The following is a 15,349-nucleotide window of genomic DNA, read 5'->3' as shown; positions in this document are numbered from 1 at the left end:
TTAGAATAACTAGTGTTAGCCCACGCGCTATGCGCGACACATAGTATTTTTATTTTATTAATTAGACATTGTGAATAAACATAATAAAAAATAACATCATTACATAAGATTAAAAAATAAAATATATATAGTACTATATAGTAACAATATGTTAAATAGTTATAGATATAAAATTAAATAAATTTGAACTAAACTAATACTCTATAAAAATATTTGTTAATTACGACACTTATAGGTCTCTGCAACAAATAAAAACATCATCATTAAAACATACATACTTCAAATCTAACATACTATCAATACTAATTTGATAGTACAAAATATTTAACATACAACCAAAAAGTATAATGAGAACAATAATATCGTCATAAAAGATAAAATAATGTACAAAACAAATAAAAAAACACACACATATAAACATTAGAAAGTTTCTAACCCAAAATGGAAATAGTTTCTATTTTTAAGGGATGACCCAAAATTGAAATAGTTTCTATTTTTAAAATGGAGGGGTAGTTCATAAGACATGAAAAAATTTATATGCGAATAATCTTAATTATACAATAATACGAATAGCAAAATAAAGAAAAAATAAATAAATAAAACTTTAATATTACGCTTGACTCTTCCTCCGCCTTATTTTTCTCATTAATCTCCAAATTAATGATTTATGCATATGCGCGAAAACAAATGTGATAGTTTATGATCTTCATCTTCTTTGCTTCCTTTCGTCATTTTGTTGCTTTAGGTGTTTTCTTTGCATAAAAACTATGGAGTGACGAAGTTGGCGACGAATGTGTAAAGATGTAGTTTCAAAATATTATAGACAGATAGTCAGAAACTTAGGTGATTTCTATATTTGTGAAAAAAAATAACTATTATAGACTGGACAGAAAAATTAAAACAAAACTAACAAAAATTAAAACAAACTAACATAAAAAAAAAAACTTAAATGAACTAAGATCACTGAAACAAATCTCATATAAATGTACTACTGTGGGTAAAGAGTAATAACCATACCGTGAAAAATTCTTCTTTTTGCGAGAATTCATGATGCAATAAGGAATGGACTATAAGCTAGCAAGTAATACATATTTACAGACAAAAAGTTACAAGGATTCTGTAAATTCCTTGGAACCGTGCCTTAAATCCTTGTTCCCTGCATGGAAAAATTAACAATGAATGATTTTAGTTTTAGATAAATAACTAAAAAATAGTACTCCGATCGTGGAACACACATTCCAAGGAGATTACAGTGGTTTGTCCACGTTCAATGAATTCATAAACATGCACGCACTGCACTCAAATCATTGACGAAGTTTTGTTAGGTTATAGATCATTAAGAAATGTAAATTCCATGATGTGAACAAACTTTTATTTTTGTGAAAGTTTGTGATGGAGTGAGGAGAGACGATGAAGAAGTGAAATAGAATATTGCAAATGATACATATTTATAGATATAAAGTATTGAAAAGGAATCATAAATGAGGCGGTTACAAATTAATAAGAAACAATTATGTTTCATCCAATCACTAATTTAAATATTTGGATAGGAAAAATCTTATAGCAACAACTAATTTGTAAATTGTAAGTCAACAAAGTAACTTCCGATAATAATCTATCAAATTAATCCTAATTAAATGGTATGATTAGATACCAACATGGCAAGCGTTTTTTAAGAACGGCTGGCCAATCTAACTATATAATAATGTCATTAAAGATAATTAATTAATTAATAATGGATTAAGAAAATGAAACTAATACGATTATTCTATTGATGCTTTAGAACACCATAATATCCTATTGATGCTTTGGAACACCATAATGTGTATTAATATATTATAACAGTAACTGCTAGAATTTCTTACCGTGCATATTTTCGAAAATTAAAAATTGAATTAATAATCTAAACTTCATTTTAAAAAAATGACTATATTAGAGCTCAAAACATAAATATTCAAATTGAGGTTATAACTTATAAATATTCCAAGTTAAGGACAAAACTTATTAATATTTTAAAAGAAGGTCAAAATTCGCCTTTTATATATGTATAGATGTATTATAATAAATATAAATATTCATGTATCAATTTAAGTTTGTAACTGTAGTGAAAATCATGTAGTAGTATTTTTTAGTTGAGAACCGGCTATTGACACAATCATAAAAGCTTTAAATTTAAAATTCAAAATGTGATGCCTTTTGGAATTATTATAACATAAAATGTTAGTATCTACCAAATTTGACAATTATAAGTACTACTATAATAATAACATATCAATCTAAGTTTGTAACGGTAGTAACTCCTTTTTTTAAATAGAGTCGTGACGGTATTGACTCAGTATGTTTAAATTATGCTAAACAATAAATAAATTGTCATCATTATTAGAAACTAAATTCACATCAATATTTTCATATTTCACCCTATATCTATAAATATTCAAATCTATACTCAGAATTCATAAATTTTTAAAAACGACCCAAAACTCGTCTTTTATATATGTATAGATATCTCTATAGTATCTCATCTAGGGGTGCTTAATCGGTTCTCGGGTTCTCGGTTAACTGGAATCGGAACTGGAACCGACCGGTTAATTGAGGAACCAGAACCGGATTATCTAGTTCCGGTTCCAACTTTTTAAATAAAACCAGTTTCGTTTCCGAACCGGAACTGACCGGTTCCTAACCGGGAACCGGATTATAATTCAATTTTTTTTTTTATAATCTACTATACTAATAAATCTAATTTAATTGTATTCATTCTGAATTAAAGTAAAATAATTTGAAATATTAAGCGATTTTTAGATTTAAACAGTGTTAGTTTGCGAGCTCTATTTTCTGAAGTATTTAAAATGTTTAAATCGTGATACTTTGAATCTACAATTATTTTCCTAATCCATTTTTTATGATCTTAACTACAATGATAGTAGGACATCATAAGTTTGTTTTTAATTTCTAAAAGAACTTATACAAATACAATATCATTTCAAATGATAGAAATTTAACTTTATAACAAATTTATGTAACAATTTATTTAACATACGATTTTAACCTATTTGTGAATAATTTATAAACTATTCCGTTTTAAACCAAAAAGTCACAACAAGATCAATTAGTATTGGAAATTCTAATAAATATTTGTTTAGCCAAAAAAGGGAAAATGGAATTCAATTTTAAAACTCATTTTTTTAAAAATTGCTAAAGTTTAAAATTTAAAACCGATTAACGGTCAACCGGTCGGTTAGAACCGGAACCGACCGACTAAGCAGGCCTAATCTCATCTAAATCTAACCATCACTACCCACATTATTTTCCCTTTTATTTTAGGTTTTATTTATAAGAGTAACTTCCGTCTTCCAATATAGTTTCAATTATCAATTGTTTAATTGTACAATTATACTAAATCAATTTACCTTTATGTACAATGATAAAATCAAAACTGTTTAACCATTGATGATAAATTTAATTAAATTTTTTATTTAAATCATAAACAATTTCAAATAAACAAAGATAACTCTCTAGAAAGCGGAACCCTTATCCCCTGCTTAAACCCTCCGGCCGTCCTTTATATACATCTTTATCTCTCTCTCTCTCTGCATCAGAAATCAGATCCACAGTTACTTCAACCATGGCAGCTTCTTCGCTGTTTACATCGAAGCTCCTAAATCTCCGCAGCTCCGCACTCCACAGCCTCATACGCCGCCACCTCCTCCACTCCTCCTCCTCCGCCGCCTCAAAAATTACGATTCCGTTCACCACCTCCAGCCAATTTCTCCTCAGAAGCGGCGGCGCTAAATCGCAATTCATTTCTTCCAACGCTTATTTGCATTCATCGATTCGATTCGGTGCTGCGCGGAGCTACGCCGCTGCCAAGGGCGATCGTCGCAACGATGCCGATTCCGACGGCGCCGCGGGATCCGACGATGAGATCGATTTCGACGACCTCGAGAGCTTCAGTGGATCCGAGTTCGACGATGAGGACGAATACGAAGATCCGGATGACGATCCCGATGCGCAGTGAATGTGTTTGATGATTTAGCTTTGATTTGCGATTGCGATTGCGATTGCGATGCGTTGTTGTTTTTCATTTTAATGAATCAAAATGGAAAGGAAGGTAGGAATTTATACTTCATATACAAATTTGATGTTCAAATATTGTATTTACTCTCATTGAAATTATTGTTATAGGAGTGATAATTGATGAAAAATGATCTTTAATAGTTCATGAATCATGATATTATTGATAATGAAAATGGAGTATTGATTAAGGTTTGAAGTTTAACAATGTGTATGATACTTATTTGTTCACTAGGAGGAATTGTATTTTGGAATATAAACAATTTCAAAATTTATTATCATTTGAGTTAATTTTTAGAAATTCATTTATAATATCTCCCAAGTCAAATCAATTATTGCAGAAAGATTTTATTTTTATTTTAAAAAATCGTTTTGAGGTTCCAAGAAGAAATAAAAAGAAGAATCAGTACTCCCTTCTTAGGCAACAGAGAATAAAACAAGAGAATAAGGAGAAAATTAGGAGATAGTATAATTTATTTCTAAAATTAGAAATAATACAATTATCATAGAAATGCAAAAGAAAATAAAGTGTATGATATAAGATTATTAAAAAATAAAAATAATTTAATTATTTTAGAATTTTTAAAAATAGAAAATGATCCAATTAATAATGAATGGAAGACTACAATAGCACAAATAACAACGATAATGAAATAAGTAGTCGTTGAGGTGGGGATAAATGGATAATACGAATCTATAGTGAAAATGTGAAAATAAAAAAAAGAATTTATTCTGAAATATAAAATCCACATTTGTAAATAGAATTTCCGCTCGTCCGTACGCTTCTTTCCCAGCCTATTGCAATGGAAAATAACGAAATTAGTTATGAAACCCTAACCCCCCTCGCCGCCGACGAATCGCCGGCCCCTCCGCCTCCGCCGTCTTCCTCCCCCGAAATTGAGCCTTACGTCGTCTTGCGCAACCACATTTCCCTATCCACCGTCCAATTTCCATCACCGGAATCCATTGCTCCTGACTACTTCTCCCTCGACGTGAACGAGGCAGCAGATAAATTGACATCGGTTTCAGCCACTCCTCCACCGTCGCGCGATGCCGGGGCCACCCCCGCTCCAGCTCCAGATAGAACTCTGGAAGGCAGCTGGTTTCGCGCCAATTCTCGCTTCAAAAGCCCCATGCTTCGTCTGCATAAAGGTTTGATTGGTTTTTCTTCTCTGTGTTCTCGTCAACGCTGATAGAATATATGCTAAGTTGTTTTAGCTAAGATCTCTGTTTAGCTATTGCTTAAAGTTCGTGAGATGCTGATAAGTGCAGAAACAGCTCTGTTCGAGCTTTGTATTGCTATTTTTGGCTACTGAGTATAATTTGTTGAGTTTATCATCTCGGAAATGCAGAGAAGTATATGATTTATGTGATTCTTTTTCGCTTGGGTGCAGAGATACTTGATTTTTGTGAGTTTTTGTCGCCAACTGCCGAGGAGCAAGAATCTAGAAATGCTGCTATAAAATCTGTGTTTGATGTGATCAACTACATCTGGCCTAATGCTGTGGTACATCGATTGGAATGTATTTGCTTGCATGTTAATGGTTTTTGTTTGGGTGAGTGGTGTATATCTTCAGTATCATGACTACTTTCCATAAATTTGACATACAGGCCGAAGTTTTTGGATCGTTTGAGACGGGGCTTTATCTTCCATCCAGTGATATTGATGTAAGTTTGGCATGTTAGTGGTTATTGTGTAGGAGTATATATTGCTTTATGATTGATTACTTGAAAATAGGTTTATCAATTTGGTAGTTGAAGTTGAATCGTTCCTGAAATGTGATGACTTAGTTACAAGTTCCATACTTTTGTGCTCATCTGTTAATTTACAGGATTCAATAGTGACTTTTATAGTCATAGCCTTAGTTCATCTTGCAAGCCATGTAGAAACACTACCAAGCAATACGGATTTATAAACCGGAAAGTGCTTTAATCGTTATGTAGATAAATATATGTATTTTTGTGTTATGAACATTGGATGAGTATACACGCCTCAAAAATATTTTCGACATTGTCGTTGTTACATTGCTAGAGTAATTCAGTCTTCACCTGAGCCCATGAAAGGTTGGGAAGTCGACTATGTGTAAACTGAATCTAATGTTGTTCCCAGCTTATCGTTGGTTTGTAGTTATGAGAAGAACATTGCTCTCTGGGTCTGTACATGTTTTTTATTATTACGAACATGGTTGTTAGGCATATGCAACCACTACATACATAGTCTTACTTGGCAGTTGATCACTTGGCAGGTTGTGATATTAGGTTCAAATGTAAGAACTCCTCTGATAGGTCTTCAGGCTCTATCCAGGGCACTCTCTCAAAGGGGAATTGCTAAAAAGATGCAGGTATCTTTGGCGCTTAAACTCATTGTTGCCAGTTTTGTGCTTTATCATTCTTTACCGTCTTCTTTATTTCAAAATATTAGGTTATTGCAAAAGCACGGATACCAATTATCAAATTTGTGGAGAAAAAAAGTGGTTTTTCTTTTGATATAAGGTTAGTCTCCTTAGTTTCTTCTACAGAATTTTGATTTAGTAACACATTAGCAGAAAGGAAAGAGGATATCAACCACTATTAAGCTGCATTTCTCGAACATATTTTCATCTCCTATCTCTACACCTCAACTCACATTGACTGACCCTTTTCTGGGTATTTTGTTGATGTATGCTTCTGTCTGCATTAGAGAGATCATATAATATTGTTTAATGTGTGGTGAACTTCATTTCTCATTGCTTTGCAGTTTGCATTGCATTAACATGTATGCCTGTAAATAAAATTTCAGTTTTATTTTCTTTATATATGCCTTTTGAAATTAATATATCTATCTATTAACAGTTTTGATGTTCATAATGGACCAAAAGCTGCAGAGTTTATAAAGGTACACTTTTTTCTGCCTGCTGAGTTATTTGTTTAATTTAGTTGGTTTTAATTTCTAGTGACTTTATTTAATTCTAAATCATTTATTTTTCTTTCATTTGCAGGATGCTGTGTCCGCATGGCCCCCTCTAAAACCACTGTGTCTGATTTTGAAAGTCTTCCTTCAGCAAAGAGAGTTAAATGAGGTAAGATATATTTTGTTGTTTTCCTTGCAATTGCATTTGTGTTTAGCTCAAGTTGCCACTATCCTCCAGGTGTACACAGGTGGAATTGGATCCTATGCACTTCTGTCTATGCTTATAGCAATGTTACGGGTACGCATACTAGTTTTTCAAATAGGGAAAGTAGGTTAATGTTGCTATGAGATATGCATATTAGTTGTTAACCATGATATCCATGTTGTTTATGAGAAATCACTTGTTTTTTCATTCAGTTTTAATAACTAGACTGCAATATGTGTCAAAGTTTCTTTAGCTATTCTGTTGGGTGTAACTAGCAACCATGATGTTCTACACACACTGCAGATATGGATTGTACTGTAAAAGGGAATATAAGTTTCCTTTGTTATTATCCCACTTGAGTGGCTAATGGCTATTCAGTGGGATAATAGGTTCCTTTTATTAACATTAATTTTTCCTGATCTGTTATTTTGCAGACTCATCGAGATAGCCAAACTTCTCCAGAATGTAACCTAGGAGTCTTACTGGTATGTTGTAAACTTTCTCTTACCATATTCCATAATTAGTTTTAGTATTTCTGATACATGGATAACGTAATTAGTCGTACTGTTTGCTTTTGATTGTAAAGAAAAACTACTGTCTTTCCTGATTTGTAATTTGAGATTTTTGTGTAGCCTATTGGAAACTTAACCTGTGAACATATAAAAAAAAGGAAGTTCCCTAATTTTATAATCAAAATTAGAAATTTAACACAATTTTCTTGTGGATGCTAGGTTAACTTTTTTGACTTGTATGGGTGTAAGTTAAACACAGCCGACGTTGGCATATCTTGCAATGGTGAATGCATTTTCTTCGAAAAATATAGCAACGGGTAACCAGTTGTCAATTAAATTTGGGCTAGTTGGATGTAAATCCATACAATATGAAGTTGGTGACAAAATACACAAACTTTGATATACAAAATTTCCCAAAATTCGAATTCTGCCAGTCAAATTGAAACTGATTTGGCACTGAAGTTTCAATAAGTCGCATGACTTTAAACATTCAATTTGCTAACATGGAAATTTATATAGCCAAAGGATGCATAGATGTCGCATATGAATTTTGAGCATCATATGCATCTGACTTTTGAGCATTTGAGCAGAGTTTGATTCATGGGAAATTATGGAAAAAGTTTGTATCTTGTCCTAATTTCATACAATCAGTGTATGAATTTGCAGCCAATTAGCCCATCAAAATTTTCTGAACTTCAATTTGAACTTCTGTTATTTTGCATAAAATCTGTTTGTGAATGTCAGATTTTCAGTTGAAGGCAGGCCATCTCTAATTGCCATTGAAGATCCTCAGGTTACCATTTGAAATCTGATTATTCTTGCATACCCCGAAACAACTATCAGGCAACTCTATGATTCTATAATTCATACATTTACATGTGAAAACAGGCTCCAGATAACGATATAGGGAAGAGCTCGTTCAACTATTATCAGGCAAGTCTCTTATAACCTTTTATAAGTTCTTGTTTCTCGGTATTTTGTTAAGATGCACTAGACACTCAAATAAAGTGAGGATTAGAGATGTACTGTTATTAATATTGATTTCAACTTAATCGTGGAAATCCCTATTGATTCAATGAAAGACAAGCTATTTTCTAATACCAACAATTTGCTCATGCAAAGTGGAGCATTTTTACTGTTTTTATAGTATCAACATCCTCATCTGTTTTTAGACATTTGTTTACCGATTTGTACTTTTACTTTTACCCTCACCAATGCGTGGTTACATGTTGAATATGTTCGCATCACTAAACTGTTATGGCTTGGTGTTGAGCAGGCTAGATCTGCTTTTGCTATGGCTTTCACTACATTGACTAATGCAAAGACCATACAGCATCTTGGTCCAAACAGGAGTATTCTTAGTGCTATAATCAGGCCAGATGCTGTTCTACTGGAACGAAAGGGAGGGTCTAATGGGAAATTGACATTTGATAACATATTCCCTGGTAATGGAGAGCCTCTGGAGCGGCTGAACGGTGATGATCATCAGGAAATTTATTGTAACTGGGCCTTAAACGACGAAGAGGAAGAATCACTTCCTCGCGGAGGTAGAACTCCCAGGGAAAGAAAAAGAACGGCTTCTAGAGACGGAAGATCGTCTAAAAAGGCAAAAGTTCACGCCACCCCAACTGTAGACAGCCACAAAAATGGCTCAGTGTAGTCCAAAGAGGTCGAGGCCGAGACCGAGAGGCAGACACCATTAAAATGGTGCTATAGTAATGGCAGTAGAGACATCCGTGATCACTGAATTTAATTAGGAATCATGTTGTAATTGTATCATTTCAATCTGTATAAATTAATTGCACATGTTTACAAGGTTGATAGAGGCTTAGGCTTTCCCTTTGCAAGGTATACATGGTTTTGGATATAGGAAATGTGATCTGCAGGAGTGTAAAGCCCTTTTGATTTTCGTCTAACTACTGGCAGAGATACTAATCTAATGTCTTAGATCTTGTATTTTTAATTTTAAATTAGTTTACTTTCATGGTTTACTATGTAATTTGCTTATGAAATACCCTTAAATGGCCATATGAAATATTTAATGACAGATTGAATAAGAAACTTATGCAAAATTCTGATCAGTTATGCTTTGTAAATGTTGTTCTTATTTGATTACTTATTTTTATAACAATGAAACAATAATATTAAATAATTTAGTTAGAGATAAAGAGCAAAAATTCCTAATCTTGTTTACTGGATCATGACTGACTGACTGAATCAAAACAAGCAGCTCGTGCGCTTCATCCAAATCGGCCGAGAATTCTGCTACATTTGCTCGGGAATGCCGATTTCCGATCCGCCATCGTCTTCGTCAGGCTCTGGCTCCACCAAGTCGTGGATTATCCACGGCGTGGCGGCGGGGGCCGCCGCTGCTTTGGCGGTTGGCGCCCATTACATGTATTATCGGCGATCCGCTAAGTTCCGGAGCCGAGTCGTCGGAATTATACCCGCCCGCTACGCTTCTTCTCGCTTCCAAGGCAAGCCTCTCGTCAACATCCTCGGCAAGCCTATGATCCAGGTATTCGTCTCCAGTGAGATCTGCAATTTGATTGATAATTGGTTACCGTTTGATTTACTGGATCTAATTGTAAAAAGATAACAAAATTGAGCTGAATTAATGCTTTGATAGCACATATTTGTATATGTATTGTATGCATTATTGATTGCTTTAATTTGGTCGGTTGATTGCAGAGAACATGGGAAAGAGCTAAAATGGCAACCTCATTGGATCATATTGGTATCCATTGCTACGCCTCGTTACTTATATGTTTGTAGAAACCTACCTAATTATTAGTTGTTGATTTGGATATGCTTGTGTGTAGAAACCTACCTAGGTTTAGTTATTGATTTGGATTTGCTTTGTGTGTGTAGAAACCTACCTACTTGTGTATACTTTAGTTGTTGATTTAGGATCTGCTTGTGTAGTTGTGGCGACTGATGATGAGAAAATTGCTGAGTGCTGTAGAGGATTTGGGGCCGATGTGATGATGACATCGGAATCGTGCAGAAATGGTATGAGATGTTGCATTCGTGCTCCAAATTGCACAAAGGTTCTTCCATTGAAGGATTTTCACTAAATAGTTCTTTTATCTGGATTTGACAATGACAGGGACGGAGCGTTGTAATGAAGCGCTTAGCAAGCTGGATAAGCGATATGATGTTGTTGTTAATATCCAGGGTGATGAGCCACTCATCGAACCTGAGATAATAGACGGCATTGTCAAAGCACTGCAGGTAGATGAGCTTTACACTTGAATTTTTCATTGATTTTTATGGAAATGCTGGCTTAATAGGTATTGAACATGGTTTCTGGGATGTTGAGATCAATCTAGAATGTTGATTTGATAGAGGGGCAATGGTACTTGCACTAGGAAGTTGACACAAACAGATGGAGAATTTCAAAATTTTTGAATTTCATGAAGTTCTCCCTGTCTAACCAATGACTTCTCCAATATTTATGTACACTGGCTGAAAAGGGCAATTATACAAATAAAACAACTACTTAGTTGCAGCTGATTTGTTCTGTCTTTAATTCTTTGTGTGGTCTAGTGACTTTTATAGATTGATCATGAGACTGCCACTGGATTAAGTTCATGTTTCTACCATTGTCATGCCTTCCTATTTCTTGTTACTATGTTAAGGATAGAGTATGAAAAAGGCAAAACGTGGAAGAACACAAAAGCATATAAGCCAATCAGTTATTCTGGATTAGTAGTCATATTTAAAACTCGGCTAATGCAGGCTGCTCCAGATGCAGTCTTCAGCACTGCAGTTACTTCTCTGAAACCTGAAGATGCACATGATCCAAATCGTGTCAAATGTGTGGTGGATAACCATGGCTATGCGATTTATTTCTCTCGAGGATTAATACCATTTAATAAGTTAGTTATTCTCAGACAGAATTCAATTTGTTCTCCAGAGAATATCCTGCTTTCAGTATTGAAAAATATAGAAACTTATGTCATCATAACTTCTGCAGGTCCGGGAATGTCAACCCTCATTTTCCATATTTGCTTCATTTGGGGATTCAGGTATTGAATCAACTAACGAGATAGCTCAGATTGTGAATGCTCCAAGCAATCATCAAGCTCTAATGCTGCGTTTCTGATATATTGACAGAGCTATGATACAAAGTTTCTCAACATATACCCGGAGCTGCCTCCAACTCCACTTCAGCTGGAGGAAGATCTCGAGCAACTGAAAGTTCTTGAAAACGGATACAAGATGAAGGTTTCCTTCTGCTTATGTTCCTTTTCCTTATTCCTTATTCCTTATTCCTTTTCTTCCTATAAATTCTCATTGTTTATTTTCATTTGCATATGTGGAAATCCTAAAACTTTGCTAAGATGCCATATAGGTTTGAAGAGGATATGTTTTGACGTTTTATCCAACATTTTGAACTAGACTTCCAACTGCTATCCCAAACACGCAGATACTCGTGTGAATGCAGTTTATAACAACACACTGAATACTTAGGAGATGTTTACTTTGAGTGATATGATAGATTCATAAAACATAGGATTGAGGTTTTGAAGATTGTGATCAAATAAGTGTAGTTTGAGACTGTGATACAAATAATTTCTATGCAGGTTATAAAAGTCGATCATGAGGCCCACGGTGTTGACGTCCCAGAAGATGTAGATAAAATAGAGAGCTACATGCGCGAACGGAACCTGCATTAGCTGTATAATTTCTCGCAGATACAACTGATTTTCGATGTGCACGGTGCAGATAATGGTCTCAGCCTCTTCTCCTCGGCCTGTCCATTTATAGTTTTTGAAGAATTAGTCTTCTTTCTTCTCTTCTTTTTGTTGCAGAGCTCTTCACCTGGGATAAGTGCTTGTACTAGAGTAATATTTATTCCATTTATTTAACTATCTTATGTGGTTGTGTATATTATGGCTGTAATTTAAATATCAAAGGCTGTATGGATGGTATGGTTTTCAGTTCTAAATTGACTAATTGTGACATTTGAGATATTATCAATAATTTAAGACGTGTTTATGAATCGAATATAACGTAGGCCATAAATTGACATTTCCTCATAATCTGTCTTTGACTTTTAACCACAGCACCCCGAAACAGACTTTTCCTTTTCTCAATTTCAGAGAACGTTTTTAATAGTATTTAAATCCCATCTTATGTTGGTGCTCATGCTCTTCCCTTTTTCGCGCATGTCACACTTTTTTTATTTTGTTTGAAATTTCACGGTCAATATCAAGTTTTGTGATGATGATGTATGTGTTTCAGTGTTTCCAGTCATTTGAATATTTGAATTGAAATGCACAAATAGTGATTAGCTAAAGTAGTCAAGATGAAAAGGATAATAATTGTGTCTAAATATACAAATTTTTGTACATAAACTAAAAATTCTGCCTCCAAAATCCAAATAACATAAATTACCAAACTGGTATTTGTTGACATGATTGTCAACTTCAGGCAATTTAATGCAATTTCCTACCACATTCCATGTAAACATTTGAAACCCACATCTCCAAATTAATCCGTTTAGGCATGTTAAATCAAAACAATTGAAAATTCTGTATTGGAAATTATATGTTTAGTTTATACAAAAAATCACAAAGAAAATTTTGTGTGTGTATTTAGACTCAACATAATCAAGATGTTTGTGAGATGGGATGAACCTCCGTCTTGAAAAGTAGAAAGGAAAGCGAGTCAACCGAGAAGTAGAGAAATCCACCCGGTGTGTGAGTCACGAACGATCCGAAACTCTTCCCGGCCACACAGTGCCACGCCGGCCCATACACCGAGTCAAATTCCTACCAACAAAATTCATCAATTAATTTTCATATAATCTTTAAAATGGCAAAAACTATCAATAATTTGAATCACTTAAAAATTATATATTCGAATAAATTTTAAAAAACACATCCACTACTAAAATATAAATATTTTATTCTGCGTCCGTCCCCTATATATATATATATATATATACCTTCTTGAGGGAGCGGGCGAGGAGGGTGGGATTGGGGCGGCGGCGGCGGGCGGCGGCGTCGAGGAGGGCTCGGGCGTGGCGGAGGGCGCGCTCTTGCATGGGTAAGGGCATGTCGGCGGACCTCAGCCGCATGTTGAAGCTGATTGCTAAGGCAGCTAACTTCACTTCTTCTTCATTGTGTTTGTGTATTGGAGGCTTCCGCCGAGGGGCGACTCCGTTGCCGTCGCCGTCGTTGTGCATGAGCTGTTTTAATGTGGGATGGTTGCGCGGCGCGGTCGTCTCCATTTCCACATGCAGTAGGTGTGTGTTGAGATATTTGACTGTGTTTAATTGAAAGAATGTTGTGTTCAACGAGTTTGTGTTGAATATTTGAATATGTGTGTGGTACCAATTTGTCTTTAATTGAGTGTGGGGTATAGAGATTAGAAATGGAGTTGTTGAGCCAAGGTAGGCTACATCTTTGAATTTTGACTACCTATATATAAGTCCAACAAAAGCAAGAAAAATGTGGCTAGGTGGTTGCTGATATTAATGTACATAAAAGTATTTCAATTATGAAATTAGTTTATTTTATGAGATTTGAAAGTGGAATATTGAATCAGAAGTTTAAATTGTTTTCCATTGTTTGTTTGTGAATAAAACCAAGTTTTTGGTAACACTGATTACTATTCCCTCCGTCTCTTATTAATAAAAACATTTCTTTTACGTATAATAGTGTGTTAAATGGATGACGAAAAAAAGTAAGAGAGATAAAAAGAGAATAAAGTAAAAGGAGAATTACTTTTTGTCAAAAATAAAAATGACTCAATTAAAACTTTCAAAATAGAAAAATGACTCTATTAATATGGAACGAAGGGAGTATTATTTTATTAAAATATGAAAAAAAGAAAAAAGGAAAAAAACTACTGTAATTTTAATGGAATGATGTGGACTGATAAATTTAAAATATTGTGATATAATTGATGTAACTAGAAAAAGTTAAATAAAATTAATAAATGAAAATGTTGAGATATATACGATGATTGACCCAAATAAAATAAAAAAAGAAAAGGTAGCATCAGCTTTTGATTTGGAAACGCCACAAAGAAAATATTTTATTCCTCGTTTTTGTGGGTTAGGTACTCTAGGTTTACTCTTTTTAATTGCCTACTATATTAATCTCATCAAAAAAGAAATTACGCTTTTTAAATTTTTTATTTTCTAACTTTTATACTCCGTCCTACATTAAATTAAATATAACTATGTGACTATGTGAACTATGTATTTTTCAAAATAAAATTGGCATGAGAACACAACAAACGACCCTTGATGTATTCTTCTTGAAATTCATAATTTGAATTGGGACTTATTTGGGCCTTCTAAAATAGTTAGGCCCAATTAATATAAAAACATTAGAGCTGGGCCTTATTTATGTAGTGTAATACTAGAAGTTTTGTTCATTATTGAGAAAAGGCCCAAGTTTCAAATAGTATTTTTCAAATCTTTTTTAAATCAAGATTAAGTTTATATGAAAGGATTGCAACTATTTTCTAGAGAATGTTAGTACTCCGGCAATGTTGTTCTCGAGTATGATTTATATGAACCACAAAGTCTTTAAGCGTGTAGGCCGTTTAGAAACTCCGGCAATGTTGTTCTCAAGTAAATGCGATCAATAGTCGACGCTTTTACTGCATCAACATATGATTTATCAGGTATACTGCACATGGGCGGATCTA

At 34.0% G+C, this 15,349-nt stretch overlaps 3 protein-coding genes across 5 annotated transcripts; 2 read left to right on the top strand and 1 right to left on the bottom strand.

The window, feature by feature from the left end:
• The first annotated feature begins 4,647 nt into the window (after positions 1 to 4,647).
• Positions 4,648 to 9,669, top strand: LOC125221555 (terminal nucleotidyltransferase 4B-like). 3 transcript variants are annotated; one of them, XM_048123687.1, is made up of 13 exons: positions 4,648 to 5,223; positions 5,466 to 5,578; positions 5,683 to 5,739; positions 6,318 to 6,413; positions 6,494 to 6,564; positions 6,904 to 6,946; positions 7,050 to 7,130; positions 7,200 to 7,259; positions 7,601 to 7,651; positions 7,898 to 7,995; positions 8,423 to 8,471; positions 8,567 to 8,611; positions 9,012 to 9,669. In XM_048123687.1, the coding sequence occupies exons 1-13, from the start codon at positions 4,875 to 4,877 to the stop codon at positions 9,336 to 9,338; spliced, it is 1,440 nt and encodes a 479-aa protein (XP_047979644.1). In that variant the 5' UTR covers positions 4,648 to 4,874; the 3' UTR covers positions 9,339 to 9,669. The 3 variants fall into 3 exon arrangements, with proteins under 3 accessions (XP_047979644.1, XP_047979643.1, XP_047979649.1); XM_048123686.1 differs by having other exon boundaries at positions 4,651 to 5,223; positions 8,955 to 9,669; XM_048123692.1 differs by lacking the exon at positions 4,648 to 5,223 and having other exon boundaries at positions 5,466 to 5,594; positions 8,955 to 9,669.
• Positions 9,670 to 9,774: 105 nt separating this feature from the next.
• Positions 9,775 to 12,648, top strand: LOC125221565 (3-deoxy-manno-octulosonate cytidylyltransferase, mitochondrial-like). The gene is made up of 8 exons (XM_048123704.1): positions 9,775 to 10,196; positions 10,370 to 10,415; positions 10,604 to 10,690; positions 10,788 to 10,912; positions 11,420 to 11,559; positions 11,658 to 11,709; positions 11,798 to 11,908; positions 12,268 to 12,648. The coding sequence occupies exons 1-8, from the start codon at positions 9,960 to 9,962 to the stop codon at positions 12,358 to 12,360; spliced, it is 891 nt and encodes a 296-aa protein (XP_047979661.1). The 5' UTR covers positions 9,775 to 9,959; the 3' UTR covers positions 12,361 to 12,648.
• A 345-nt stretch (positions 12,649 to 12,993) lies between these two features.
• On the bottom strand, positions 12,994 to 14,049 carry LOC125221574 (probable dynein light chain). The gene is made up of 2 exons (XM_048123715.1): positions 13,635 to 14,049; positions 12,994 to 13,458 (listed from the first exon to the last, which is right to left on the bottom strand). Exons 1-2 carry the CDS (start codon positions 13,917 to 13,919, stop codon positions 13,297 to 13,299), a joined length of 447 nt encoding a protein of 148 aa, XP_047979672.1. The 5' UTR covers positions 13,920 to 14,049; the 3' UTR covers positions 12,994 to 13,296.
• Between the last annotated feature and the right edge of the window lie 1,300 nt (positions 14,050 to 15,349).

The sequence above is a fragment of the Salvia hispanica genome, chromosome 1, assembly GCF_023119035.1.
Source record: "Salvia hispanica cultivar TCC Black 2014 chromosome 1, UniMelb_Shisp_WGS_1.0, whole genome shotgun sequence".
NCBI lineage: Eukaryota > Viridiplantae > Streptophyta > Magnoliopsida > Lamiales > Lamiaceae > Salvia > Salvia hispanica.
This window is presented reverse-complemented; position numbering and strand designations above follow the sequence as displayed.

Bases quoted from the DNA above. Each gene is read 5' to 3' on its own strand.
- LOC125221555 (XM_048123686.1), top strand. From the start codon at position 4,875: ATGGAAAATAACGAAATTAGTTATGAAACCCTAACCCCCCTCGCCGCC. The intron at 6,414-6,493 runs GTATCTTTGGCG...TCAAAATATTAG, and splicing joins GAATTGCTAAAAAGATGCAG to GTTATTGCAAAAGCACGGAT. The intron at 6,565-6,903 runs GTTAGTCTCCTT...ATCTATTAACAG, and splicing joins GGTTTTTCTTTTGATATAAG to TTTTGATGTTCATAATGGAC.
- LOC125221565 (XM_048123704.1), top strand. From the start codon at position 9,960: ATGCCGATTTCCGATCCGCCATCGTCTTCGTCAGGCTCTGGCTCCACC. The intron at 10,691-10,787 runs GTATGAGATGTT...TGACAATGACAG, and splicing joins ATCGGAATCGTGCAGAAATG to GGACGGAGCGTTGTAATGAA. The intron at 10,913-11,419 runs GTAGATGAGCTT...CGGCTAATGCAG, and splicing joins GCATTGTCAAAGCACTGCAG to GCTGCTCCAGATGCAGTCTT.
- LOC125221574 (XM_048123715.1), bottom strand. From the start codon at position 13,919: ATGGAGACGACCGCGCCGCGCAACCATCCCACATTAAAACAGCTCATG. The intron at 13,459-13,634 runs GTATATATATAT...TTTTGTTGGTAG, and splicing joins TCGCCCGCTCCCTCAAGAAG to GAATTTGACTCGGTGTATGG.